The sequence below is a fragment of the Orbicella franksi genome, chromosome 7 (assembly GCF_964199315.1).
Source record: "Orbicella franksi chromosome 7, jaOrbFran1.1, whole genome shotgun sequence".
Lineage (NCBI taxonomy): Eukaryota > Metazoa > Cnidaria > Anthozoa > Scleractinia > Merulinidae > Orbicella > Orbicella franksi.
The window spans coordinates 7,660,429-7,687,768 of record NC_138151.1 but is presented as its reverse complement, the minus strand read 5'-3'; the positions used below and the strand labels follow the sequence as shown (position 1 = coordinate 7,687,768).

Genomic DNA, 27,340 nt, shown 5'->3' with positions numbered 1-27,340 from the left:
GCTTGGAGTTCTTTTCAATTAAAACACTTCACAAATTCATTTCTCCACAACAAAAACAATAAAAACAGTCTCATTTTCGCGTGATATTACTATACACGAGCGACATCGACAACATTTGTTTGACAACAAATTCCATACTTAGGGGTGGACCATAGAATTATTAATGCTGGACAAAGCTGCAGGCTGGATAAATCCCCCGCAAAAAAATTGAGCAGACACTTACATTATAATAACACATAGCGAGATTACAATAAAGCTTACCGAGTGTAGCGGTTGGCGAGGGAAAAGAATATCAAGCATGCAAGAATATAATTTCCTGTAGGACTTAAAGGAGGAAAGAAAACGCGAGGAGCTGAAATTGAGTGATTTGCCGCTGCAGCTTGTGGCGTCGGCTGCTGTTTGTTTCGTGTGTTCCATTCATTTCCTGATTGCCAATGTGAAGTATTTTGTATTGGATCACTTTGCGACTGGCCTGAATAGATAGAAAACGATTCACCTACTGCACCGGAAGCATCACTGATCTATTCCTGAAAACGTCTAGAAAGGTTCGTCTGCGGATTTGACTGGGGCGTTGGTGATGTCAGAAGCTGGACCAAAACATCGAAATCCACAGACAGCTTTCCATTTTTTAACCACGCAATAAAGCCCTTTCCCTGTTTGCTAATAATGCGCTCGATGGTTTGCATAACAGTAGTTTCATCGTCCTCTGATTTTAAGGAGCAGGTGTCGCACATCAAGATGATGACCTTTTCATCTGTCAGAAAGCAAATTAGCCGTGAGCTTCAATTTATCTTCTGTACTACAATTTTATAAACGATTATTTCTAAGCAATTACATTATTGAAAAAAGGGAAGAAAAACTCAACGCATGCAACACACACAAATAGTTTACGTATGGACCATGTGGAAGTAGAAGCACTACCGCCCCACACTCCATCAAGTTGAATACCGAGGGGAAAAACTCTTTCTCTTTCATTTGGAGAAAAAAGTTCAGTCTTACCAACTACGTCCGCTGCTGTTTCCAGAAGATCTTCGTATTCCACTTTCTGTCGAGTTAGCTTGCCATAAGCATCTTTGACTGTTTCAGCATCTACCACCAGCACACAGAACTTGAGATGGTTTTCCATCAAATATCGCTTAACTTCGAGGGGTTCAAAGTTTTCAACTGGTGGATCTGCTGCAAGATTCAGTTTGGAACGAATGTCCTTGAAAACATGCCTCACGGCCTGCATGGAATCCATCGACACATTACAACCAAGAATCGCCAATTCTAGAGAAAAAAAAGACGATTGGTTTACAGATCCTGGGGAACAAGAAGCATATTATTATTTGCGAATAAACATTCATTTTTGTCAAGGTACTGAAGAGCTTAATCAGACATTGGGTTAAATACATATTCCTTCGCAACATTAACAGCGAGCGCCGGTTATTCCTGATATCAATTTCAAAACGACTTTTTTCTAATTTACGAAATGAAACTCTCACAATTTCTTTTAATTTATACCAATACACTAGATTCCCCTCCGCCCCTTACCTGTAACCTTAGTTCTACCAGTGCTTGCTGAAGGAGTCTCTTTAGACTTTGCTCCATGCTCACTGTCAAAAGTTGCCATGGCGCTCCCAGTGGTGCTACCAAAAGAGTAGTCGTCTCTTGTTTGTTCAGCAACGTTGGGGTGACCGAATGGGCTCTGCTCTCTTCTTTCATCAGCACTGCGGAAGCGACCGACTGAGAAGTCCTCTCGTCTTTGTTCAGCACTGGAAAAGCTTCTGCTTCTATAAGCTTCCCCTCTTTGTTCACTCACGGAGTGATCTTTGTGCAGGGGGGTTCTCTCGCTCGATGTCTGTGCCGATTTGTAGGAGCGACTGGAAGCGAAGTCCTGTCGTCTTTGTTCAGCACTGGAAGAGTTGCTGCTTCCAGTACCTTCTCTTCCTCTTTGTTCATCCATGGGCTGATATTTTTGCAAGGGGTCTTCTAGTTGCTTTGGTTTCGGTTGATACTCAAACTTCTGTCCTTTCTTCCTTGGATCAAAGAAATGCAGCAGTGCCTCTTCGTGAATCTCTCGGTGTTGTTTGTTCCAAGAAAAGATGAAGCTGCTCCTTCCATCTAAAAATTCTTCATTAAACTGCGAGGATATCTTCTTCCGGGCCCATCGTGAAATAATGACTCGCTCTTTCTCGTCTTCACTCCTGTAGTTGTCATCCCCTCCAATGATGATAATGACTTTCCCTCCTGCGGAGAAAAAAAATCAAAAATTCCAGTTCTCAATATACAATAGAAAAACAAACCATGGCATTTTTGCGGGTTCAATTTATCCACTACTCTCGCGATGTCGACATTCGACCGAAACTTTCATGATTAGGAATCTATCACACTAGTTGTACCTATCTAGTAATATTTATTTGGGATACTTCTAGTATAACAGGTGTTAAAATTAATTTCTTTTAGTTAATGTTTCAAACTAGCAAAGGTAATCGTACGGTTTCGAGTTCAATTTGGAATTAATTTGCACGAGTGAGTTTTTCAAAAAGCTGAAATTGCACTCGCCGAAGCGGCTCGTGCAATTTCAGCTTTTTGAAAAACTCACAGGTGCAAATTAATTCCAAATTGAACGAGACAAACCGTAAGATTACTTATTAATAATATGAACAGGAAAACATTTGCGTGGAGGAAGTGCCGGTAGACCTTTCCTGAAACCATTTTTTCTCATTCGAGAAAACTGTTTTCAACGTCTCCGCACAAAATTTTCGTCAACATTTTACGTAATACCATTGGCTTCGAAAATTTCCTATTGTCTTTCGGCCAATCATAATCCAGAATTACGATGTGTAATCTGCACTGGTGTTACACTTTTTGCACCGGTGTTACATCTTTTGCACTGGTGTTACACTTGAAATGCACTGCTCTCAGCCAATCAGAAACGAGTAGTTTTTTCATGTATATTATTATTGCTGTAATTGAACACAACATTGTTTATTTTTCAACTCAGTAAGTGAACAAAACGCTAAACACTTTTTTGTATTTTTAAAAATCGTACTTTAAAATCAATTTCTTTTCCCTCTTTCGGCGATTATTTTGGTAAGTACTTAAGTGATTTGCCTACCATTCTGCTTTTTGAGGCGTATATATACATCTTGGATTCGTTGTGATTGGATCGTACAATTGTTAAAGCTGAACAAGACCCGAGTTGTTTTCTGGAATGAATTCGAGTGTTGTTTATTTGATTCAGGGTAACGCTCAGGATTTGTTCGCCATCCGTTCGACGAATTATTTCGGTACGTAGTTTGTCTGACATTCTGCTTTTTGAAAGTGAATGTAACTTGGATTTGTTGCGATTGAATCGCATAATTGGAAAACCTCATTCCGGTGTTTATTCGAGCGAAAGCGCTCCTTGAGAGTAAATTTCAACCAGCGTGTTGACAGAGCCAAAGAAGTTCAAATCGAACCAACGAGTTCACTTCTGACGACCTCTAAACAAAGTTCTTGAAATTAAAAGAAACTTCAAACCAAACAAATACCATTAATTACTTAAAAACTTACTGCGAATCACCGAATTGTATGCAAATGATCCTTTAAAAACGCGTTCATATTAAACAAACAACATTGATAATCTTCGTCATATTACACGTAAGCTTGTTTTACTCTGTTCTCTGCTCAACAATTTTGTCTCCGTGAAGACGCGTTCAATCGAAGTTGCATGGGCCTCATTGATCCTTTACTAACTTATTTTACATTCACCTTCAAAAAGCAGAATGTCAGACAAACTACTTACCGCGCGAAATAATTCGTCGAACGGATGGCGAACAAATCCTGAGCGTTACCCTGAATCAAATAAACAACACTCGAATTCCTTCCAGAAAACAACTCGGGTCTTATTCAGCTTAAACAATTGTACAATTCAATCACAACAAATCCAAGATGTATACGCCTCAAAAAGCAGAATAGTAGGCAAACTACTTACCAAAATTAATCGCCCAACGACGTTCCGCACCCAGGAGGGCTGAACAAATAGCGAAGCCTCGTGACGTCACAAAGAAAAATAGTGTTCTGATTGGTTTGTGCGATATATCGACAACATCCGGCTATATCCTAATATGGCCACAAACATATCACTGACGTAACCGGATTACGCGAAAATCGAGCTGAAAGATCTGAGATTTTTTTTTGCATAGCCATCAAACTACACACGGCTCTATATCCTGCCGCCTCGACAGGCTCGCGTTTTCGCTCGCCTCTCTCGTTGGCAATAAAACTGACATTATTTCTTAATTACTAACTTCCAGCGTGTTGCAAAATTCCCGCTAATTTGACTCCCAAGCGGAAGAAAAAAAATATCAATTTTTTATTCATTCCCATTCCAGAAAGAATTATCCAAACAGACTTATTGGTCTATATGATCTTGAAAACGAGAAGAAAAGAAGAAAATCCCCTTGGTTAGCTTATACAAGGAATTATGGGTAACTCTAATCTCTCATATGGCAGAAAGTGAATAACATATGGGCTAATGGCTTTCATTCAAAACTGGAATTCGCAATTACGGGAAGGGGATCTTCCTTGTAATAATGGCGCGCCGTTTGTTAAGTAGAAAGCGTCATTCTCGATGTAGGTTAAAGCTATGTATACACTCTGGGCCCAAGCCCCCGTACGATTCTCAACCTTGTAAGTTACTTGGGTACTTGTAGTATCAGTGTCTGAACACAACACTTCTTTGTTCCGTGTCCCAGACACCAGTGTTCGGGCACCAAGTGTGAACACAGCCTACTAAGGTATGTATTTAAATCTGGCAACATATCTATCACAAGTTCTTGTTTGGCCACTGGAGTTGCAATGAATAGCTCTATACCCCACAAAGCCGCGCGGGATGAGGGACTTGGATGTTACAAATTACGTGTTCGGTTGCTCAAGTTGAACGAGACACTGCCTAATTTTAACAGAACGAGGAATGAGCATAACATAAAAAATCTTTGCAATCTTTGCGAGAACTAACACATGGACTCTACTCCGTCCAGATTGATCCAGCACTTGGCCTAAGAATGTTTAACAAGAGATTTATGGCACTAATTACTTTCACTTTATATCGATCCCCTTTAGGGCAAGAATATGAGTCAAGTCATACTTTTGGCTAATTTTCAAGTAATTTCGACGGTCACCCCAAAACGCAGACCATGCAGATTGCAGACTGAGAGCTTTCTTTCTTACAGTAGTCTTTGCATTTACCTCCGACTCACATTTTTCGATTCTAATGACAAAATATTATTCAATTCCTCCAAATGTTTGTTATTTCAGTCCACAGGCCGCACAAGCTCTGTAAGTGATTGTGTATTCAAGCGATACCCTTTGTTTGGGAAACTCCCTTCAGTCCTAAATTTACTAACATAAAGCTTTTAAATAACTGTATGTAGAAGTAAACTCCACTTACCTCAAGTTAGGGTGTTCTTTGTGACTTTCTTAAAATTTGGGCGGAAATTAGGGAGTTAAAGCAAACCGCATTCAGGACTACGGCAATGGCAACTTTAATACATACATACATACACATGCATACATACATAAACTTTACTTAAGTGTCAATAAGCATTTAGCTCTAAGCTAAGAGCTAATTGGGGACACAATTAAAAGCTAAAAATTGAACAATAAAAAAGGTTTAGAAATTTAAATAAAATATACAATTCACTATAAAAGAACTGTAACCTATTTTCTAATTGTAACTTATTAACGGTATGAAATTTGTTAAAATATAAATAATTTAAGGGAGACTAAAATCAGAAGTCTTGGTCAGGACTGGCACGTTTGGAAATTGCAGCTCCTGTCCAACAATCCTGTTATGTTCAGTACACGAACTGCGCCTTTGAATGCCTCTGTTTTTTTTGTTTGTTTGTTTGTTTGTTTTTTGCTTCAATAGCTGTGTTCAGGGCGTTATAATTCTTGGTACATTTCTTAGCCGTCTTCTACAAAACAACTGAACGAAAAAAAGACCAAATGCTGCGTATTCTAGAGAACGTGAACCACGACGGCCAGTTTTGAAATTTCTTCGGCAAATTTTGACCCTGTCTTTATACGTATTGAGTTTTGGATAGCACTAACAGCAAAAGACAAACTGAATGAATCTGTTGAATCTCAAGAAAAATCCATGGTTTAATAAAAATTCATTTTTACCCACGTTGTCCTTGGGGCTGCCGCCGTCGTTGCTTAGACTCACTAGCTTCCATTTAAGACGGGTTTGTTGCTGACGGGTTTTTTCGATTTCGTTACGTTGGTCGTTCTTACCCCTTATGAAACGAAGAAAGGCCGGTGATTTGCCTACGCAACACAAAGAAACTTACAGAATAGCCCTAAGAACACCACAGCCCTCTAGTAATTCAAGATAAATTAACCATTGCATCAAGTCATCTCAGCGATCATAGAGCGAATTTAGGAGACATTTCAAATATTCGGTTTTCAGTTATCTTCCCTTGCGTCCAACGGCCGTTTGAAACATCTCATTAAATTCCGTACTCTAGGAGTATGCCGAGGTAGGTAAAGTTTATTTCTACTTTAATAGCTTTATTTTAGCTGTAGCAAATTTAGGACTAAAGAAAGTTTCCCACACAAAGTCAATTCAACAAATACATTCCATATTATGTTGCCAGTTCGTTGTACAACATCAAAGTTGCCATTGAATTAAAACAGTCATGCAACGAGCTTGCGCGGCCTGACGACAAATATAAGCAAACATTCGGATATATCGATCAGTATTTTGGAACTAGAACCGCAAAAATGTGAGTCAAAAGTAAACTCGAAAACTAGTGTCAGAAAAAAGTACTCAGTCTGCATGGTCTGCAGTCTGCATGTTCTGCGATTTTTAAACGTTTGAGTTCTTAAAATTGGTAGAGTAAGGAAATCTACCCAGTAAAAGTACTTCCACCTCAATACTCACCCGTTGCTTCCAGTAAAGCTGTGTAGATATTTGCGTAACTGATTCCAGCGTTGTCTTCGTTGATCGAAAGCCCAGATTCGTATGCATGGACAACAAAAAAGGCCATGTCCATGTGTAGTTTGGGAATGGTGTTGGTAATCACGTCAGACGTCTGACCAAGCGAGAAATAGTGCTTCTCCACGACTGGGTCAAAGCCGAGTTTTGGTTTCATTGCTGTTAACAGATCTACGGCGGCGTCTAGTTTGTAGGTATGGCCACAGTTGAAAAGATGTAACTTTCTACTTTGTTTAGCATTGTTGGAGTCGCTGAATAAACTGTCCTCTGTTCTTTGTTCTGTAATGGGCTGATCATCCTTCACGAAGTTTCTCGGTCTCGATGGCTGTACTGATTTGTCTTCCACTCGATTTCTTTCAGGTTTGGACACACTGTCTGGCAGCGGCTTTTGGGCTTCAGCTATGGAACAAAAAAACGAGTTTTGTTCAAATGGTACATTTTAAAAGTGGCTGGCCTGAGGCCCGTTTCTCGAAAGCCCCGGAAACATTTCGGGCCCGTAAAGCCATAGCGAAATCTCGAACCTTACGATTGCAGAACTGTTTTATTCACATATTCTTAATAAAAAGAGAAGTTCCCTTCATACAAGAAGTTTCAGGCGTATACATTTCTCCGTTTTTAGATACAGATAAAGATGGCTTTACGGGCCCGAAAAGTTTCCGGGGCTTTCGAGAAACGGGCCCCTGGTCTATCACAGCCCAAGCCGCTAACTAATTGAGTCTGTAACCCTCCTCTCGATTCCTCTGAGCTCCAGATTCTCCTTGTGAGAATTTTCGTAAGAGCGTAGTTCTGAATTTAAATCTTCGAGTGTTTTTTTCGAATTCCATGACCAGATTTTATCAGGCTAAGAAGCTGACCTGTTTTTATTCACAATGAAGGCCAAGACGTTATCAGTTTAACTAATTTCAAATGCCACCCTTCGTACTAACCGACCGACCGACCCTAACTAACTGGAAATGGTTGACACCAAACCGATTACCGCTATGTCAGAATCGGCGAACAAATAACTTGTAAAAACTCCTCTAAATTTTCAGCTTAGTTCTATTAATGCTAGAAGGAGGCGATTCTTTAGATCTGGCCCCTTGCCTTGGCCTTCGCCTTGGCTTTGGCCCCTCGCTGTTTGAAGTTTGAAGTTTATCTAAAAAAAGCACAAAAAAGAATTTTAGTCAGCACGTCTACCCAACCCCTCCACTGTCGACTGTAACACAAGTGTGTCTTTGAAAGAGAGACCTGACACGTAATTCAAGAGTCCATTCTTCTAGCCCATTCGAATAGTCCCCTCACAGAGAAAATTCTCAGAACAATAACTTCTTGTTATGAGATTTTGACAACGCATCAATTCGGAATTGTAAATCTACCAGTTTTGCCTGGGATAACCCATTCCCAGTTCCCAGTTCCCAGTCCCAGTCGTTAAACACATGCCTCACGGCCTGCACGAATCCCTCGGCGACACATTACAGCCAAGAATGGCCAGTCCCAGGAAAAATGACAGATGTTTACAGTTTTACAGATCTACGAGAACAAGAACATTGTTATTTTATACAGAGCTTAATCAGGCTTTGAGCAATCTCTCATATCATTTTCAAACTGGAAATATTATTTTGTAATTTCATAAAATATGGAAAACAGCTTGGAGTTCTTTTCAATTAAAACACTTCACAAATTCATTTCTCCATAACAAAAACAATAAAAACAGTCTCATTTTCGCGTGATATTACTGTACACGAGCGACATCGACAACATTTGTTTGACAACAAATTCCATACTTAGGGGTGGACCATAGAATTATTAATGCTCGACGAAGCTGAAGGCTGGATAATCCCCCCGCCGCCCCCCCCCCCCCCCCCCCCCGCAAAAAAAAAAAAATTGAGCAGACACTTACATCATAATAACACATAGCGAGATTATAATAAAACATACCAAGCATAGCAGTTGGCGAGGGAAAAGAATATCAAGCATGCATGAATATAATTTCCTGTAGGGCTTAAAGGAGGAAAGAAAACGCGAGGAGCTGAAATTGAGTGTACCCAGCCACCCACCCTCCCAATTCAACTATATAATCCTAGGACTCAGTCTCTCACTGTTTTAAATTTTCGCGCGCAGGTAACAACCAATCAGAGACGCTATACGGATTACATTAGTTTCCAGATTGGAACGACAAAAATGCACCAGTTATACAGTATATCTTGATTGTGAGGGAAATGGAGGAGAGAAGCTTACAAATAATTCATGTTCTAATCAACAAATAGATTATGAGCTCGAGATTTCTATGAGGTAATAGTTGATGAGGTCGAAGGCCGAATCCACTATCACCTCATAACAATCGAGAGCGAATAATCTAATTGTTTTAGAAGAATTCTTACTAAAATTTACTACAAATAACTGTTTCCAATCATTTCTCGACGTATTATTAAACTTTGCGCCTTGAAAAGATCGGTCGGATTGAATTCTCATTTAAAATTAAAGTTGAGTACGCGCGCGCATCATTTTTGCTTTTTTTCAATAATTTCAGCTTTTTCTTAAAGCCAAGAAACCGTAAGTGACCTTCATTTAGTCTTCTCAGGAATTTAATTATCTATTTGCATCAAAATTTTCTTCCAAAACTTTGGAAAAACGAAAAAAAAAACGTCGCCATTTCGTAGACGACCTCCAGCCACTGCACACTAATGGCTGAAAGTGTGCAATGGCTCAGCCAATCACATTACAGCATTTGCATTGGTATACTAGTAGAATTCTACAAAAAGAAATAGAGAAGGGGATCGGTAAGGTAAACAGAACATGACCATTGAAATGGTTGACACCAAACTAATACCACAGCTATGTCAGGATCGGCGAACAAACAACATATAAACACTCCTCTAACCTTTTAGCTTAGTTCTATCAATGCTTGATGTAGGATCCAGAGGTGCTTCTCTGGGGCTGGCCCCTTGCCTTGGCTCCTCGCTGTTTGAAGTTTGAAGTTTATCTAAAAAAACGCATGATAAAAGAGTTTTAGTCAGCACGTCTATTTAACACCTCCACTGTCGGCTGTAACACAAGTGTGTCTTTGAAAGAGATACCTGACACTCAATTCGAAGCTCCATTGTTTTGGTCCATTTGAAAAGTCCCCTCACAGAGAAAAATCTCAGGTCAATAGCTTCTTGTTATAAGATTTTTTCATAACGTATTCATTTCGGAATTGAAAATATACCAGTTTTGTCTGGGATAAGCTATTTCCGAGTTGTGCCTAGTTACCTCTGTTTTTCGTGCACAACCTTTCAAATGTAAATGAGTTTTTCTTGCTCGTTCATTGCCTTGCAAATCAAACCCATTACCATATGAAAGGTTGTGCACCAGGACTCGTTTTGAAACGCAGATACTATAAGGCCAACTTGGAAATGGCTTATCCTAGAAAAAAACTGGTTTTACAATTCCGAATTGAACACCCCTACACAACAATAACAACAAAATGACACAACACATGGAGGAAGAGGCAGAATAATTAACCTATATGATCTTCGATTATTCCATCATTCCATCACGCTTAGCTTGAACGTGGTTTTTTTTTTTTCTGGCCTGGCTCATAATTTATCAAATCATTCTTACTGGAATGGGGCTTTTTTCAAGTTATTGTTCAACTGAAAAGTTCTATTAACGTTTAAAGGACTTCAAAAATATCTTGCCTTTAAGCACTTTACTTACCATTTAGCACCATTTCCACAAGTTCTTCGCACTGTTTCTCCCAGCTGTACTTCTCAGCATAACGCACGCGTAGTTCTTGACACTCCTTTAGTGCTGTTTCCCTGTTTTTTTCTCGCACACCTTTGATGGCCTTAGCCCATTCCTCTGGATCCTCCGAATCTATGATCCACGCACCACCATCGATATCAGGCAGTTCTTGCAGAGCTTCTGCAAATCCACTGTTTTGACAAACAAGAAATGGCCGACCAGCGGATAAGGCTTCCAGGGCTGTCAACCCAAATCCTTCGGTTCTTGAAGGTATAACAACAAGAGTCGCCGTGGATAGCAGCGTAGCCAGGTTCTCACGATTTTCAAGATAACCTTTGACGGTCAGTTGACTTCGGCTTAAGCCTTGCTCGAGTAACCTATCTGCCACTTGGTTTTCTTTTCCACGAGGTGCACCTACAAAGATGAGTTGGTAACTTCTGTCTTTTAACTCAGCGACCGCTTTAGCAGCAATGTCGAATCCTTTTAGTTCGAAATCTTCAGAGTCACCACGTCCGAATAACCGAACACGAAACTTCTTAGCTCCTTGGGTGGATGGTGCCAAGTCAGATAATTCAGTCAAAATACCTGGGGTGAGATTAAAGACAGTTTTACCACACTGGTGGAGGTGAACTGAGTAGAACTCAAAAAGTTTGGGTCCAACTGTTACGACAAAATCAGCTATTTTACACAGTTTTAATTCAGTCCATTGTTTTTCGTCACCTTTGGAGATGGCATCAGGATACGTTTTGTGCATCGCAAGTTCTTCTGGGGTGGTATGCACGACTTGCATCCACGTACAGCAATGGCTTTCCTTTATGATTTGAGCCTGCCTTCCAAGCGGTGCGCCATGACCAACGATAACATCAATAACGAGATCTTTTGGTGGGAAACACAACCAATCAACAGGTGGAAAGCCGGGTCGTTCTTGTGCCTCTACAACTTGGATCTTATGCCTGCAAGCTGCATTTTTGTCTGCCTCACCGCATTTCGGAACAAGGAAAGTGACCGCTACATTGGGCCGTTTAGCCAACTCTATAGCCAACTGTCTGTTCATGGTCGAAAGACCGCCTTTGGAAGATTTCCATTCGTCTGCCAAGAGTGTAATTTGCAACATTCTGTATAACGTTGACCTTAAAATATTTAAGATCAAGTTGATGGAGCTCCTACAAGAACAGAAAAACAAAGTCAAAATTATGCCTGCAGTACTGAGAAAGCTTTTACTGAGCCTTTCTTGAGCAAGCCTTGAAACATCCGCTGGTAACAATATCGACAACAAATGCTATAACATCGATCCCTGAGTGGTCAATTCTGATTCTGGTCGACAAATTTAGTAAACACAAAATGTGTATAATCGCAACATGTATATCACAATAATTTTATTTTACTGAATGAAATCTAGCATTCTAAAAGGAGGATGTTTCTCACTCATTTCGACACAGTGTTGCTTGCTGGTGCCTACGAATAGCACTCCATATTTTCCAGCGATAATATTTCAGATTTGAGGGTCGCCATACTGAGCGTTTAACTGTTTAGGAAGAATTGTCAGCAAAAATTATTTATCGACTTTGAACTGTTGGCTACACAGCCGTATACCATGTAGATGTCTTAGAAAATTAATATTTTCCACAAATTCTGCTCGAACGATCATTGTAGCATACCAGAGAAAAATAGCTCGGAGCACAAAGAGAAACGACACAACAGTTCATACGTTACGCATCTCAGGTACAAGAAAGATGCAGCAATAGCTTAGAACACAGTAATATTCCGGACATGAAATATATCACGATCATGTGGTCGAGCGGGCTTGACGTGCATGTACGTGTTTGGAAGGAGTGTGTCAACAAATTGTTATAAATCGCTGATAATTAATTACAAATTCTTAGCTGCAAAACAGTACCTAAGTCCGCTCGTAGTCAGTTAATAACAGGAGGTAATTAAGAAAAACAAGAATGGCGTTCATGCAGGGTTCGACAGAAGAATACACTAACACTTGCAAACGAACCAATATGGCGGCCACGGAAGCCATGCTGGATGAGCACCCAACAATTGAAGAACAAGCAATCACCTCCAGCAAAACAAGCCTCGAGGAGATTAAAGAAATAGTGCTCGACATCGACTTTTAAACATCTAATATTATCAGGACAATACAAGAATGAGGAATGACTTGGCTGAACTCACAACAGCTGTTCGAGAGTAAAACTTCGAAGTCGCTAAAATTAAAGCCTCGTCGACGAAGATTTCAAAGCAATGTGCTGACGCTAAATGCGACCTGGAAGCAGCGAGCAAAGGGGTAAACAAACAACAGGATGTAATATACAAACTATATGATCTACAAGACAAGCTGAAGCACTATACGAGAAAAAAACTTCCTTGAAATACATGGTGTACCAGAGAGCACTTACAGCACGACAGATCAAGAGGAGGTCATATGTTGAAGCAGGTAGTATTGAAGCCTTCGACGTTTCTATTACTCTTTGGGATGTCGAAACTTTCCGCAAACTAAAAAGAAGATGGAAGATTAAAAGCAATGTCAAACGACGTTTCGATGTATCAAACATCATTCTCAAGATTGAATCATGGAATCTGGTGCCTTGGGCTTCCCACTGTGTGGGTGATTGGCCAATCGTTGTTCATGCTGACGTAAGATGATGTCCTGGTCCTGTCATAGGCATACGGACCGGAAGGGTGCGGGCAGGAGGCTGCAGCCCCCCCAGTTTGAGACATTCGGGCAAAACACTGATGATTCGGGCAAAAATACTCAGGAGAAAAAAGTCTAAAAGGTAGTCAAGACCAGGCTTGTTAATTAATTTCTCTAACGTTTGCCTTGTCAAAACCGAGTTAAGGACGTTCGCGCGAAAATTTCTACTCAATAGATTTTCTTCAAACTTCTACTGCGGACAGATAATGCATTACAGTGAAACCCCGCTCTACGGACACCCGCTTAATACGGACACCCGCTTATAACGGACAGTTTTCTTTGTACCGACAACTAAAAAGCTCATATATTTTCTTTTAAATTAGCCCGCTTAATACGGACACCCGGATAATGCGGACACTTTATCATGTCCCTTTAGTGTCCGTATTAACGGGGTTCCACTGTACTTGTTTCAGAAATGGAAAAAACATAGGGGATCACGGACTTCGTTTCAGAGATAAAGCGTGTGGAAAACAAGTCTGATTTTGAAAAATTGGCGCGGATAAATCAACATGGTCTCCAGGGTTTTTAGCTTAAAATGTCAAAGCCGAATCAACAGAGACAAACTATCCTAGTGATATTTTCTGATAAGTGAATCCGTTGCGTTAATAATTCCAAATGTTGCCAACGTTTTCACAAAACTTAACCCTTCAAGAGGCATTTGAAATTGCCGTACAGATAAACGAAGAGCTAAAAAGGACTGAATTCGATGGCGTATTTTGCCAAAAATTAAAACTTCTAATCGATAGATTTTCTTCATCTTTACGCTAAACGTAGAAAATCGGTAGAGAAAATGATCCATCAAAAGAAAAATAGGTGTCACCGAACGTCTAAGATTGTTGAATTCAGGCAAACCTATAGCAATGGCCATCTGCCCTATCATTTTTCATTTTGTTTCTTAGCGCATGCCCGATGCATGACGTGGCATGTGAATTTGCGTGGGCAGTAAGGATGCGCAGAAACAATTAGCGCGAACGTCGTTAAGGTCAAGTGAAATAAGGATCCAGGTATTCTGTTTTGGAAAAGCCACATATCTTTAAATGTGTATAGTGAAAATCCACGATATGGATATTCTTTTAAGGCTTTCCACAAGTTACTCGAGATTTCCCAAAAAGTTGTCCACAATTTCTCAAAAAGTTGCTCAAACGTTACTCAAAAAAAAGTCAAAAGTTGCTTTTTGTTACGAAAGCTGTTCAAAAGTTGCCCCAAAAAAAAACAATAAAAACACTTTGTTGCTCTCTTCCTTTATTTGGTGTGGTGCAAAAATATACAAATTGTACAACAAAAGTAAGATTTCTAAGCATTTTTGGGCAATTTTGCGGCATAACCAGCGTTGCTAAATAAATTTGTCCTCAATTAAAACAAAAAAAATGTATGAGTAAAGACCACGCATCAATATTAATCTTGTAAAAATTCTTCACCTGATATACTCAAGTCAGGTGAGTGTGAATCTTCGTCCGCTGACCTAGCAACCCGGCTGCATGCATCTTGCACCCATCATCTGCCCCAGTGGGGAGGGGGGGGGGGCATCTGGCTCCTTTTTCACAGGAAATTCATGAATTGTCGACTGAAACATTGTGAAATATGAAAGCAAGGCCAATAAAAGCACTAAAAGTTGGGCGTAAGGAGACACAGTGGTGACAAGCTTGTCCATGTATAAGACATACAAGTATTGCTTGATAACGGCCTTGAGTTGGCTGCTACACCACTGGCCGAGCTGCATATTCAAGGAGGTTAGTAAGCAATCCAGGACTTGCTGATGTATAACGATACATTCACGGGTTGGGAAAAAAAGGCTCATTCCACATAACGACGATTAAGTCCTCTTTGGCGATAGAAGGCGACGTTAATGTACCGCTTCACATTTTTGATATTGATGAGTTTTTTTGGAAGGGTGTGCACCTGGTTGTAAGTGGAAATGAGTATGCCGTAGGTCAGCACATTCTCCTTGAATTGTCAACCGGACGGTACGGCTGGTGAAAGGGAGGCGTTGGTCGCCACTGATCGTGTCTTGCACAGACTTGCAACTGAGGGCAGAGTCCTGGGTACTCTTTGTGAACGAACAGACCTGGCAGGTCTGGCAGGCCTCGCCTTCGCTAGGAAATGCGTTGCGGCTGGCGAAGTTTGATAGCACGATTGCTTATCTGCAAACATGCCTGACTGACTCCTGATATAATAATAATAATAGTGAACGAGATGTGTGTATCGACTTATGATGACAGCCTCTCCTCACACTCTCTTATGACACAGCCTCTCGTATGCCTGCACGCAGAGCTTACTGTCGAAGATTGCATCAAATATGTTTGTTTAGATGCTGAAATGGGCTAGGGCCTCCATTTCGCAGAGTAGCCATGTTGCCTGTGAGCCTCACAGTTTAGCACTAAAGAACCCTGCTACGCGTAGCTTGCCGTCGCGGGTGACATACAGTATGGCCCCTATACCAAGTCTACGAAAGGCGCCGTCGTCTGGGTATACAGTGTGATGATGCGAGCAGTAGCACGGGTTTATTGGGCAATAACGAATGCAGTATGGAGGTTGTCCGTCCACTAGATAGATTCTTTGGATTCGCTGCCACCGATGGCGTCATCGAGGGGCAAAAGAAGTGCAGAACAACCAAGGATGAGAAGGACGATCGAGCACCTCGGGACAAGAGGTAGAGACAGCAATGCGATGTGAACTTGCATGTAAACTTCCGTAATGGTTCGATTTAACGCTCGGGACGCATATTTATTTTTGGTACCTCAATGGAGGGCGCTTATTCGAGACTGGGCGCTTATTCGGGACAGGGTTCTTATTTCTTTTTTGAGAGAAAACCGAATGTTCAAAACAAAACTTTAATACGGTATGAACCTCCTTTGATAGGTACTCTGACGACCTAGTTATATTATAATATTAGAATAGAGGCGCTCCTTTTAGAATGGAGGCGCTTATTCGAATAGGAGCGCTGATTAATAAACACACATTCGAAGAGGGGCGCGTATTCGAAAGGGGGCGCTTATTGGACAGAGGGCGCTAAATCGAATCATTACGGTACTAGAGTGCCAAACCCAGCCTAAAACTGTAGTCTGGAAAATGAAAACGGTCTTCGAAGCAGAGAGGCGGGGATCACATTTATAGAGGGCTAGTAAGACTTTCTGCGGGTTCTGAAGGAGATCGTGTCTGTTGTTCCTTCCACTGTATAGGTCATCAGCAATTTTTGGTGACCACGCCCTCTTCAAACAGGTGACCAAGCACGCGGCGCATGAGTTCTGCTAGGGCCATTTCGGAACCCTGCATACCCATGGCGGACCTAGCATATACATGCACTTACCGAAATGGTGTGGCGACACTGCAATATTTTATTGAGGAACGCGAGAGTGGGATTCGGTAAGATGCGCTGTTTAAATCTGTGGCAATAGTTTGCTTCCACTGAGCAATATCAACATCAGCCATAAGGGAGGAGTGGGGCTTACTGTAGCGCCCAGCATCGGCAAGAGCAGCTTCGGTAAAGGCCCTGGTGGTGGTTACAGGTTGTCATTACAAGGTTCATCAGCTGTGAAAACAGTGTTCATTCCACCTAAGAAAGTGTGGCTGTGATGAGAGATTAGGAATGCGAATTTTTCCCGCCACGATAGAGACTACGCTTGGAGAAGGCCACAGATGGCCACAGATGGCCACAGATGAGAGCGTGTTTAAGTGTATAACACTTGAAGCACTAGTGCGAGGTTCTAAGGCGTATTTACTGTCAGGAAGGGCATCACTGGATAGTTGCAACTTTATAATTCTCCGTGTCGGACGGTTATAGACTTATAGGGGGTGAGCGGAGCATCAAGGCCTGTCGTTCTACGAAGATGAGCTCGCGGCCTTTGTGGGAGAATGAAAAGCGTACCTCACCAACGGCGTGAACGGGGGCATGAGCCATCTGCTTGGTGAACCATCTGTATGGGTGACTGGCTGTATGGTGGATCATGTTACCAGTGGCGCCGCTATCAATTGTTATCAGTACCGGGTTGTGAGTGTAAAACATGCCTAAATAGGGTGACTTCCGAGTCTGAATACAGAAGACCCTAGGGCTTTGGCTAAGTGCAGTGTCATCGGTGTCGCGGTCAACGATATCTAAAATGGGTGCCGTCTCTGGTTCGGGGGAATCGTCAAGGTTGTCGGCAATAACTATTATCTAAACCTGACACATCAAACGTCGTCATTTCCGGTGACTGGTACATCCCGTCAATCGAATTGACAAACTCGGCAGTCTGCTGTGGAAGTCTGCAAGCTGTAGAAATCCACGGTTGACATCATGCAACTATTTGCGAAATGTTACATTTTGCGACGCCGTCCATGAATCAAAACAAAAAACGTAAACGCGCAGTGCGGACTAGAAATCACCTTTAACTTTTAATTTTGAACAAAGGTTTATAATGTTAATAATTTATATTACAAACGTTATTTTAATCTGGAAGTGGGGAGTCGAGTGAAACCCGGAAGTTTAGCTGTCCGCTGGACGTCCCTGACGCAGATCAATTGGAATTTTCTAAAGTGGAGAGTTACTTTAAAGTGCGTGCGTTGAAAATAAAAACGCTTAACTAGAAATTATCAAGTTTGTACGAAATGCTGTTTAAACTGTTTTTCTACAGTTTCAGTTTCCCTTATCAAAATAACTTCTCGAAGACTGCATACCTGTCCAAAAGATATTTTACACTTACTTGTTGTTGTTGTTGTTTTGTTAGCTCTGAAACCTTGATTCCACAGCTAATGAGTCGGCAACATGTTCCAAGACTAACATTTTCCACATCGAGCGAACATTTCATCATGTCACGCTAGCGAAGTACATGTCGCCAAGGTCATGGATGATCGAGGTTGTCTTCCGGCCGTCAAAACTTTGCTTTATATATGAAAGCAAAGCAAGAACAAATTAAATTATAAATGATATCAAATCTGCTGAGAGGTCCGAGATAAGGGAACAGACAAAAGTAAAATTAAAATAAGCTTGACAATTCAACATGAGAAACCTTCTAATAAGACTATAAAAAAAGTCAACAAATACGCTAAGCGTCAATGTTAATTGCATCATAATATAAATCCTTTTAGAACCCGAATCGCTGTTAAAGCCATAGTTCATGAGAGTTCGAAGTATCAGTTATCCTGTTGGTTTTTTCATGCAACCTTGCCATAAATGATTTGGATCTATCAACATATAAAAAGTTTCAAACTTTGTAAACTCAGTAGTTAGTGAATAATTCTGAGCTATTTTACACGCACTGGGCCGAACAATTTCGCTTTTGTTTTCGTGTTTTGAACCTTCGAGGTGGCATTACAGTACATGCAGAGTTGTGTGGTTGTTCGGAGAGAACCCTCGACATGTTTAACTACTTGAATTCTGATTTGAACTGTTAAGTCATTCACTTAACAAAAAAAAGTTGCTGTAGGTGTTAAATTCGATCAAGATTCACAGTACAGTCAAACTTCGTTTGCAAAGCAACGAATCTACATCACCAATCACCGGATAACAGCAGACAATAAATTAAAGCTTCCTATCCTCACTTACACACAAAAAGTAAGCAAGCAGAGAATAAGAGTGCCTTAAAGGACAAAACAAAATCGTCGGCAAATAAACATTCGGAGACTCAAATCATGCATAAAGACCATGTAAAGATCGCTACCTGTAAAATGGTGGAAGCAACATTCGATTAAAAAGTGATTTACCGACAAAGTTATTTATTCCATGGAAGGGTGAGAAGGCTCTAGGCTGGCTAACTAAAGATCTACTTACCTCTTGATCACACTCGCTCGTGTTCTACAAACTAGGGGAGCTGTCTTTTGTCGCAGTAAACGTGAGCATCTCGCCGCTGTGAATTTGCCTGATTGTGGTGGAGCGTGAGTGACAAACACCGCAGCAAAGACTTCTGGGTTACATAATTTTAAAAAGAATGTCACGCGACGTTACAAGCTGGTCACCAGCACTAGTTCTAGTAAGAAAAGAAAAGGTTCTTAAAGAACTTAGAGACCAGCGCCATTTTAAGCTCCCAGTTATTTTTTCTGCCTTTTGGGATAACAAAGAAGGTGACAGGGGCACTTCATATCACTCAGGGGTAAACGAAAATATCGATTGAATTCAAATATATAGAGAACGGGTATATATAAATATTTAATGTATTAGATGAAAAAGGTAAGAGTTCGCTATAACAACATTCATATTTCGCTTTGGTTATTAGAATTACCGTTACTGAGTTGAATATTCTTGAAAGTGATGCTGTGCCGGTTTACATCTGTTTACATTCTGAAAGAATAACCAGTATTACCTGGAGTCTGATCAAGCAATGTAAATCCTAAATACAAATGCAAATTGTAGACAATAATGGCATCACAATTTGGAAAAAAGAAAGCATAAATGACAATTCTTTGCTGGCATTTGTATCACAGACAGACCGTTATATTATAACACAGAACTTCCGACTAATATGAAACGAATCACTGCGAACAGCTGTGGACCAGAACAGATAATCAACCAACGTAACGGCCGATTTTGCAAATGCAAACCATTCCGGGGTTTTTGAACAATAAAAAAAAACTGAAACTTCACGCTGGAAATAATTCGAATGGCTGCGAGGCCACGGTCTGTGTTCTTGAGTATAGCCTTAAATTAAAGTCCGTTGAATGGCAATGCTTTTTCCTGAATATAAAGCGATAACACTTAAGACCGGATTCCTTCCTTCATTAAATATTTTAAAAACTGACGAAAACACTACAAGGCAACCACAACTGAGAGATAACAGCCAATGACATGGCTGACAACCCTGTTGTCAGCCTGTTTGAAAGAAAAGAACATCAATTAGTGGACGAAAATTGTTCACCGCTGATTTTCCTGCACCAGCCGAAAATTCTTCATTTTTAATGTATCACCTCACGCAATTAATGTATACCAATTTGGGTACTTCAGCTCTTAGGAGTTTATTCTTTTCCAGTCCAAAGAACGGGACAAGGCAGATGAGTCATCTGCACACATCTCTATAGCATTAATTAGAAGCGATTGTAGGTATTGCCACTCCAGTAAGGAATGCTAATCTTCTGCAGAACAACCCTATACTTGTTCTAGGAATCGTCCATGCCCATCTTTTGGTTTGAGAATTTTGCTTGACACAATCTCTAGCATTCATTTTAACACAACCACAACAGTCTATTGAACATTCTGCGTAAGCGCCCTTGATTTCATTATTAATGGAACAGTTAAAAGCGTGCTGATGACCTTTGAAAATATCGCGATCAGTTGTGAAAACTGCTGTCAATGACAGAACTGCCTGATTGAATCATTCTATTGACCACAGTCGCGTTGCATCCAGTACCTGACAGCTAAACTGGTTCCCTATCCGAGGGCGCTATCAAACCGTCAAGGGTAGTATAGGAGGCCAAAGAATACATACTAACTGACAGCTAATTCAAGCTTATTTTAGACTGCTGGTAGTCTGTTTTCTCTCGAAATTCAGCAGGGATTATGAGGCGAGGCGCTTTAGCCTAAAAGGGAATGGGACGAGACATGGGCACTCAGCCATACCGCCCTTGTTCCGCCTTCTTCCCTACCCGGCCACATACCGCCCTTTTGCGTTCGCGATGATTAAACACTGGTGTAAGTGACCCTTAGAGAAAAAGCCGGCTGCCAGCAGAATAAGCTTATCTAGAATCATATAACAAACATGTATAACAAGCCTGAATTTTTTTCAGGCTTCACTTGTTGCGTGTATATATTTGCAAGGATTTCTCACGTCTTTGAGCATCTCGTGAGAATAAAAAGATATTTAAAACAATAATAAACCAACCGCATTTGAAGAGCAGGCATGTACCCAAAAGAAGGAATTTCTTGGAGGACCTTTAACAGGTTTGTTTTCTGTTTAGCCTAGCTGTTCAAGTACCGTCTGATAAATATGGAATTAACAAAGGTTGTATTATCCAAATTACGTGAGCAGAGGAAGAGAAAAGAGATCTGTATGCTTGACGAATTGTAAATTATTTCGTATTAACCTACTGCGCTGGGAAATGATAAAAAAGACAACAACTTCGCAAGTTACAGGTACATGACAAAGGTATGCTAGGAGGGCCTGATAGGCGGTTGAGAATAAGCTACAGTGGAACCCCCGTTAATACGACCACCTTCGGGCCATGAAAAATTGGTCGCATTAACGGGGTGGTCGTATTAAAGGAGTTTTTTTTAAATAAGAAAACGACTGACTGAGCTTTTTTTCGGGTCAGAATAAAGTGGCCGTAATAACGAGGTGGTCGTAAGGCGGGGTTTCACTGTAATCAAACTTTAACCTCACTCTGCTCTGAAGCTTGCGAGGTTGAGGGATGAATAACGTATTTCTTTTGTTTTATTCCCCAAGCCTCCGAGCCAAGTTAGAATTTTCATATACTCAAATTGGCCTATTGGTCAAAATTTTTACATGTAAGCAGGGAGGTGCAGGGATTTTTAACTGATAGCTGAGAAATTACTAAATAATTGATAGCTGAAATGGAGGAACTGCTGGCATGAGTTTCCTTTAAGTGTTACTCTCAAATTGGCTACTTTTGAAAATGTTCGGTGTGTAGCCAGGCATGTTAAAAATTGGTAAAAAGGAATTAAATGATTGTCACTGGCTAAAAATATGGTTATCGGACGTTTCGGCCACTACTGTTGCCTTCTTCAGCAAAAGATGGAAAATGCAAATGTTAAACGGCGTCCTGCTAGAATATGTAAAAGATGTGTGATAAAACTAAATGAGCAATAGTCTCTAGAGTATTCTTAATGAGTGTAAAAATTCTTAATGCCATTGTACACGTTCGGTAGCGCTATGTGTTCGTTTATAGTGTTCCTGTCTCGCACGGAATGCCAAACTTCAAGAATTAGTCTTTGTTTCCATACTGATGATCTGTCGACAATTTCAACGTTCTCCAAATCTATTTGGTGACCGTTGAGCATATGGTGTTTGGCCAATAAAGATTTTTTGTCCAATGTTGCTATAGCCTTTGCGTGTTCTTTCATACGTGTTTTTAACGCGCGTGATGACTGACCAACATAAACACAGTCACAATCTTTACATTTGATCTTGTAAACAATGCCTCTGGAAGCCTCTTTCTCGATCTTGTCTTTAGGTCTTTTGAGTATGTTCGAGATGGTACGAATAGGTTTATGGGCGACCTTGATATTGAAACCTCGAAGAACGTTTGCGACTCTTTCGGAAAAACCTTTGGCGTAGGGGAGGATGACAAAACCACGATGGTCGGTATCATTCGTTTCTTGTTGTCTACTCCGTTGGCGGCCATTGTGAATGAAATTTGCAGGGTAGTTATTAGTGGTAAGGGCTTTCGTTACTCGTTTAGTTTCCCGTGAAACTTCCTCCTCCGTGGAAGGATTGTTCCTTGCGCGATCCATGAGAGTGCGCACGACCGAGTGTTTATGCTGAGGATGGTGGTGTGATTTGAAATCAAGGTAACAGTCGGTGTTAGTAGCTTTCCTGTAAACAGACACAGCGATCGAGCCATCTTCTTGTCTGGTTGTTTTTGTGTCGAGAAAGGCAATGGAACCTTCTGATTCTATCTCGATTGTAAATTTGATGTGAGAGTTGATGGAATTGAGATGTGAGTGGAATTCATCTACGTGCTCTCTTTTAACACATACGTGGCTGTCATCTATCTATCTAAACCACCATTTAGGAGGGTTAGGGGTCGATGAGAGAGCCATTTCTTCGACATGTTCCATGACGAGATTGGCCAAGATGGCGCTAACTGGGGATCCCATCGGACAACCGAAAATTTGTTGGTAATGGTTGCCTTGGAATATGAAGAAATTGTTGTCGAGGACAAACTGTAGAAGTGTCATGATATTTTGGATAGACAAGTTGGTTCTTTCCGGTAGTGATTGGTCAAAGTCCAGTCTCTCTTTAACCACGCCGAGAAAGACCTTATCAGAGCTTCGGTCACCTCCGCCATCAACAGTTGGCGTCCTCCTCAACGAAACAACATTACCAATGAAATGGAAAAAGCCCTCAGAGACCTCGCCAAAGACACGTCGGTCACAATTTTACCAGCCAACAAGGGCCGAGCCGTAGTCGTGATGAATACCAACGATTACACCGACAAAATAAACAACTTTCTAAACGACGACAAAACCTACCACAAGATAACAGACAAAAGAAGGAACCCAACATCGAGCACCGAAAAATCCCTCAACCAACTTCTCCTACAAATTAAAGATCAGCCAGCCTCGCATGACAGCAGCAAGAAACAGCTGGAACCGAAGCTCTATTACAAACTTCACAGCACCGATTCCACACCAGCGTCTTTTTATGGCCTTCCTAAAATCCATAAGGAGAACGTCCCTATCAGACCAATTATGAGTGCCATTGGATCTCCCACATATGAACTATCCAAATACCTCGCCAACATCTTGTCGCCACTTCAGAGTAATGAATACACAGTCAAAAACAGTGCATCTTTCGTCGAAAAGATCCGCACCTTGTCAGTAGATCCCGACGAGATTCTGGTATCTTTTGACGTCGTGTCACTGTTTACTTGCATTCCAACCCACCTAGCAATCGAAGTGGTTAAAGAGAGACTGGACTTTGACCAATCACTACCGGAAAGAACCAACTTGTCTATCCAAAATATCATGACACTTCTACAGTTTGTCCTCGACAACAATTTCTTCATATTCCAAGGCAACCATTACCAACAAATTTTCGGTTGTCCGATGGGATCCCCAGTCAGCGCCATCTTGGCCAATCTCGTCATGGAACATGTCGAAGAAATGGCTCTCTCATCGACCCCTAACCCTCCTAAATGGTGGTTTAGATACGTAGATGACAGCCACGTATGTGTTAAAAGAGAGCACGTAGATGAATTCCACTCACATCTCAATTCCATCAACTCTCACATCAAATTTACAATCGAGATAGAATCAGAAGGTTCCATTGCCTTTCTCGACACAAAAACAACCAGACAAGAAGATGGCTCGATCGCTGTGTCTGTTTACAGGAAAGCTACTAACACCGACTGTTACCTTGATTTCAAATCACACCACCATCCTCAGCATAAACACTCGGTCGTGCGCACTCTCATGGATCGCGCAAGGAACATTCCTTCCACGGAGGAGGAAGTTTCACGGGAAACTAAACGAGTAACGAAAGCCCTTACCACTAATAACTACCCTGCAAATTTCATTCACAATGGCCGCCAACGGAGTAGACAACAAGAAACGAATGATACCGACCATCGTGGTTTTGTCATCCTCCCCTACGCCAAAGGTTTTTCCGAAAGAGTCGCAAACGTTCTTCGAGGTTTCAATATCAAGGTCGCCCATAAACCTATTCGTACCATCTCGAACATACTCAAAAGACCTAAAGACAAGATCGAGAAAGAGGCTTCCAGAGGCATTGTTTACAAGATCAAATGTAAAGATTGTGACTGTGTTTATGTTGGTCAGTCATCACGCGCGTTAAAAACACGTATGAAAGAACACGCAAAGGCTATAGCAACATTGGACAAAAAATCTTTATTGGCCAAACACCATATGCTCAACGGTCACCAAATAGATTTGGAGAACGTTGAAATTGTCGACAGATCATCAGTATGGAAACAAAGACTAATTCTTGAAGTTTGGCATTCCGTGCGAGACAGGAACACTATAAACGAACACATAGCGCTACCGAACGTGTACAATGGCATTAAGAATTTTTACACTCATTAAGAATACTCTAGAGACTATTGCTCATTTAGTTTTATCACACATCTTTTACATATTCTAGCAGGACGCCGTTTAACATTTGCATTTTCCATCTTTTGCTGAAGAAGGCAACAGTAGTGGCCGAAACGTCCGATAACCATATTTTTAGCCAGTGACAACCATTTAATTCCTTTTTACCAGTTTTTTGGCTACTTTGGCTTGTTTGCTTACAAGACTATAATGACTATAATGTTTTCCAACAACTACAACTAGGTACATCTTTTCCGAGTTTTAAATAATTAATATTTATATTTTGAACTGTTCCATGACTCCGCCACGATCGTAGCTGGATCGTTGAGATACATGAAGAACTCGAGCTGCGTCGCGTCGATCAGTGAACCTTCATTACAGCAAACCTAGCAATCATATGGAAACCAGCTTTAATCCGACAGTGCGCTATTGAATATTTCTATGTAATTCTGAGTAGCACCAAATTGTAATAAATTTCGCTAGGTTGCAAGGTCTTGCAATAAATTCAGATTTCAGAAAATCTACATAGTTCGCCCGCAGTTTATATTGTTAACTAAAGAATTAAGTACCACCGCAGGCTGCTCTAGCCTCTAGTAGCAACTTTTGGGTATAACGATCCTCCACGAATTTTCTGTGGCCTTTTCTCGGCAAAACCTGTAATTAACATCGTTCGACCATGATGTGTGTAGAGTAACTGCCCTCAAATTGGACTTTTTTGACTGATCAACACGAATCCTCTATCAGCTATCTCGAGGCTGAAAACCGTTAGCCAACAATTAAATGAACTGATTAAATTTTGCAGACAACTTTAAAGCCAAGGGCTTTATTAGCAGAGAGCAAAGTGATCCAGTATCCTATACCAGGAAAGCATGAAGAGTAAGAGAGTTAATCCCCCATATAGGCCTAATTTCCAAGGTAATCCTCCTTTAGTTATTTTTAGACATGAGGGACATTTAGCACGAAGCCAAGATTTTCGCGTGAACGGTAAACCTTAAACGGCAGTTTCAGTTTGGGCGTTGGTGTTTCACGTTTATGTTCTCTACCGGTTTAGCTATAAAAACAGAAAAGAATTATTTCACTTGAAGAGGCCGCCATATCGAAAATCCAGACATCAGTAGTGTTTGATTTTAAAATGGCAACAAAACGCGTCACATATTTAAAAAGACCTGTTTACATAACTTCCTTACTGGTTCGTGGCATACACAAAAATTCAGGATAACAAACGTTCAAGTGAATCAGTTACGTCAAAACCTACATCTCGGCGTTAAAAACACGCGTTGGGAATTGCGAATGTGATCGCAGGGCTTGGTCACGCGACTTCCAGCGGTTCGCCGTTTGAGGTTTCCGGTTCTTCCGCAACCGCGCGCGTTGCATGGATGTCTTCGTGAAGAATCAACATACCTGGCTATGCCGTGAGCAGACTCCGAGTCACAGGATCTTGTGATGTTGTGGCTGATTGGCTATTTTCAGAACCTCCTGAGATTTTAAAAACCGGGAATAATCTAGAAATAATTCGACATCTAAGGATTACTTTAGTAATAGGGCCTATCTTGGGGATTGACTCCCACATCTAAAATCATCCCTCGTGTAGGCATGGTGGCCTCATTGTTAGTGCGCTCGTCTCCGCATCGAGCGGTCCGGGTTCGAGCGCTGGCCGGGGACATTGCGTTGTGTTCTTGGGCAAGAACTCACAGTGCCTCTCCCCACCTAGGTGTTTGAATGGGTACCGGCGAACTTAATGCTGGGGGTAGCCCTGCGATGGACTAGCATACCATCCAGTGGGGAATAGAAATACTTCTAGACGCTTCATGCTACGGAAACCGGAATAAGCTCCGGCCTGGCTCCTTTGCAGACTAAATCATCCCTTGCTAGTACTTGGTTCTGGCTGCCATTTCTTTTAAAAAGTAAAATCTCTCTTCCCTGTTCAGTCGTTAAACAATGAAGCTCCAATATTTAGTCTACCGTAAACTTTCGAAAGTAACTGAACGCCCCCAGAAAATGCAGCAAAGAGGCTTTTATGCAAAACAACAGTGAGGAAAAGCAGATGCAACGAACAGCAAATTGATTATTCTCTCCTGATGTTCATTCATTACATGTACTCTTCTAAATTACTGCTTCTTTTATTCTAGACAAGGTTAGTTAAGTTTATTATCATATTTTGTGCTAGGGATACGCAAAAATTCCCATTTGACTGAGTAATAGTAAAATGGACCGACTCGTTTATAATAAACATTCTCGCTTAACCGAAATTACCTACAAATCAAAAATAGCTTTGGGA

The 27,340-nt window shown here is 41.0% G+C and overlaps 3 protein-coding genes across 3 annotated transcripts in view; 1 reads left to right on the top strand and 2 right to left on the bottom strand.

Annotated features, from left to right (window-relative positions):
- The window catches only part of LOC145493298 (uncharacterized), an 86,789-nt gene extending 67,500 nt beyond the window's left edge, over window positions 1-19,289 (bottom strand). Inside the window, exons 1-4 of the mRNA XM_081472731.1 lie at window positions 19,114-19,289; window positions 18,043-18,225; window positions 10,643-11,829; window positions 9,825-9,926 (exon numbers count right to left, since the gene is read on the bottom strand). Coding sequence (XP_081328857.1) covers window positions 9,825-9,926; window positions 10,643-11,783 — 1,243 coding nt within the window. The 5' untranslated portion in view covers window positions 11,784-11,829; window positions 18,043-18,225; window positions 19,114-19,289. The remainder of the gene's footprint in view (window positions 1-9,824; window positions 9,927-10,642; window positions 11,830-18,042; window positions 18,226-19,113) is intronic.
- LOC145492605 (uncharacterized) lies at window positions 522-8,858 on the bottom strand. Its single transcript, XM_081472038.1, has 6 exons — window positions 8,844-8,858; window positions 8,048-8,099; window positions 6,911-7,363; window positions 1,534-2,229; window positions 1,000-1,269; window positions 522-754 (listed from the first exon to the last, which is right to left on the bottom strand). Exons 1-6 carry the CDS (start codon window positions 8,856-8,858, stop codon window positions 522-524), a joined length of 1,719 nt encoding a protein of 572 aa, XP_081328164.1.
- A 4,054-nt stretch (window positions 19,290-23,343) lies between the features above and the next one.
- Window positions 23,344-25,942, top strand: LOC145493553 (uncharacterized). The gene is made up of 2 exons (XM_081473052.1): window positions 23,344-24,486; window positions 25,865-25,942. The coding sequence occupies exons 1-2, from the start codon at window positions 23,344-23,346 to the stop codon at window positions 25,940-25,942; spliced, it is 1,221 nt and encodes a 406-aa protein (XP_081329178.1).
- The last annotated feature ends 1,398 nt before the right edge of the window (window positions 25,943-27,340 follow it).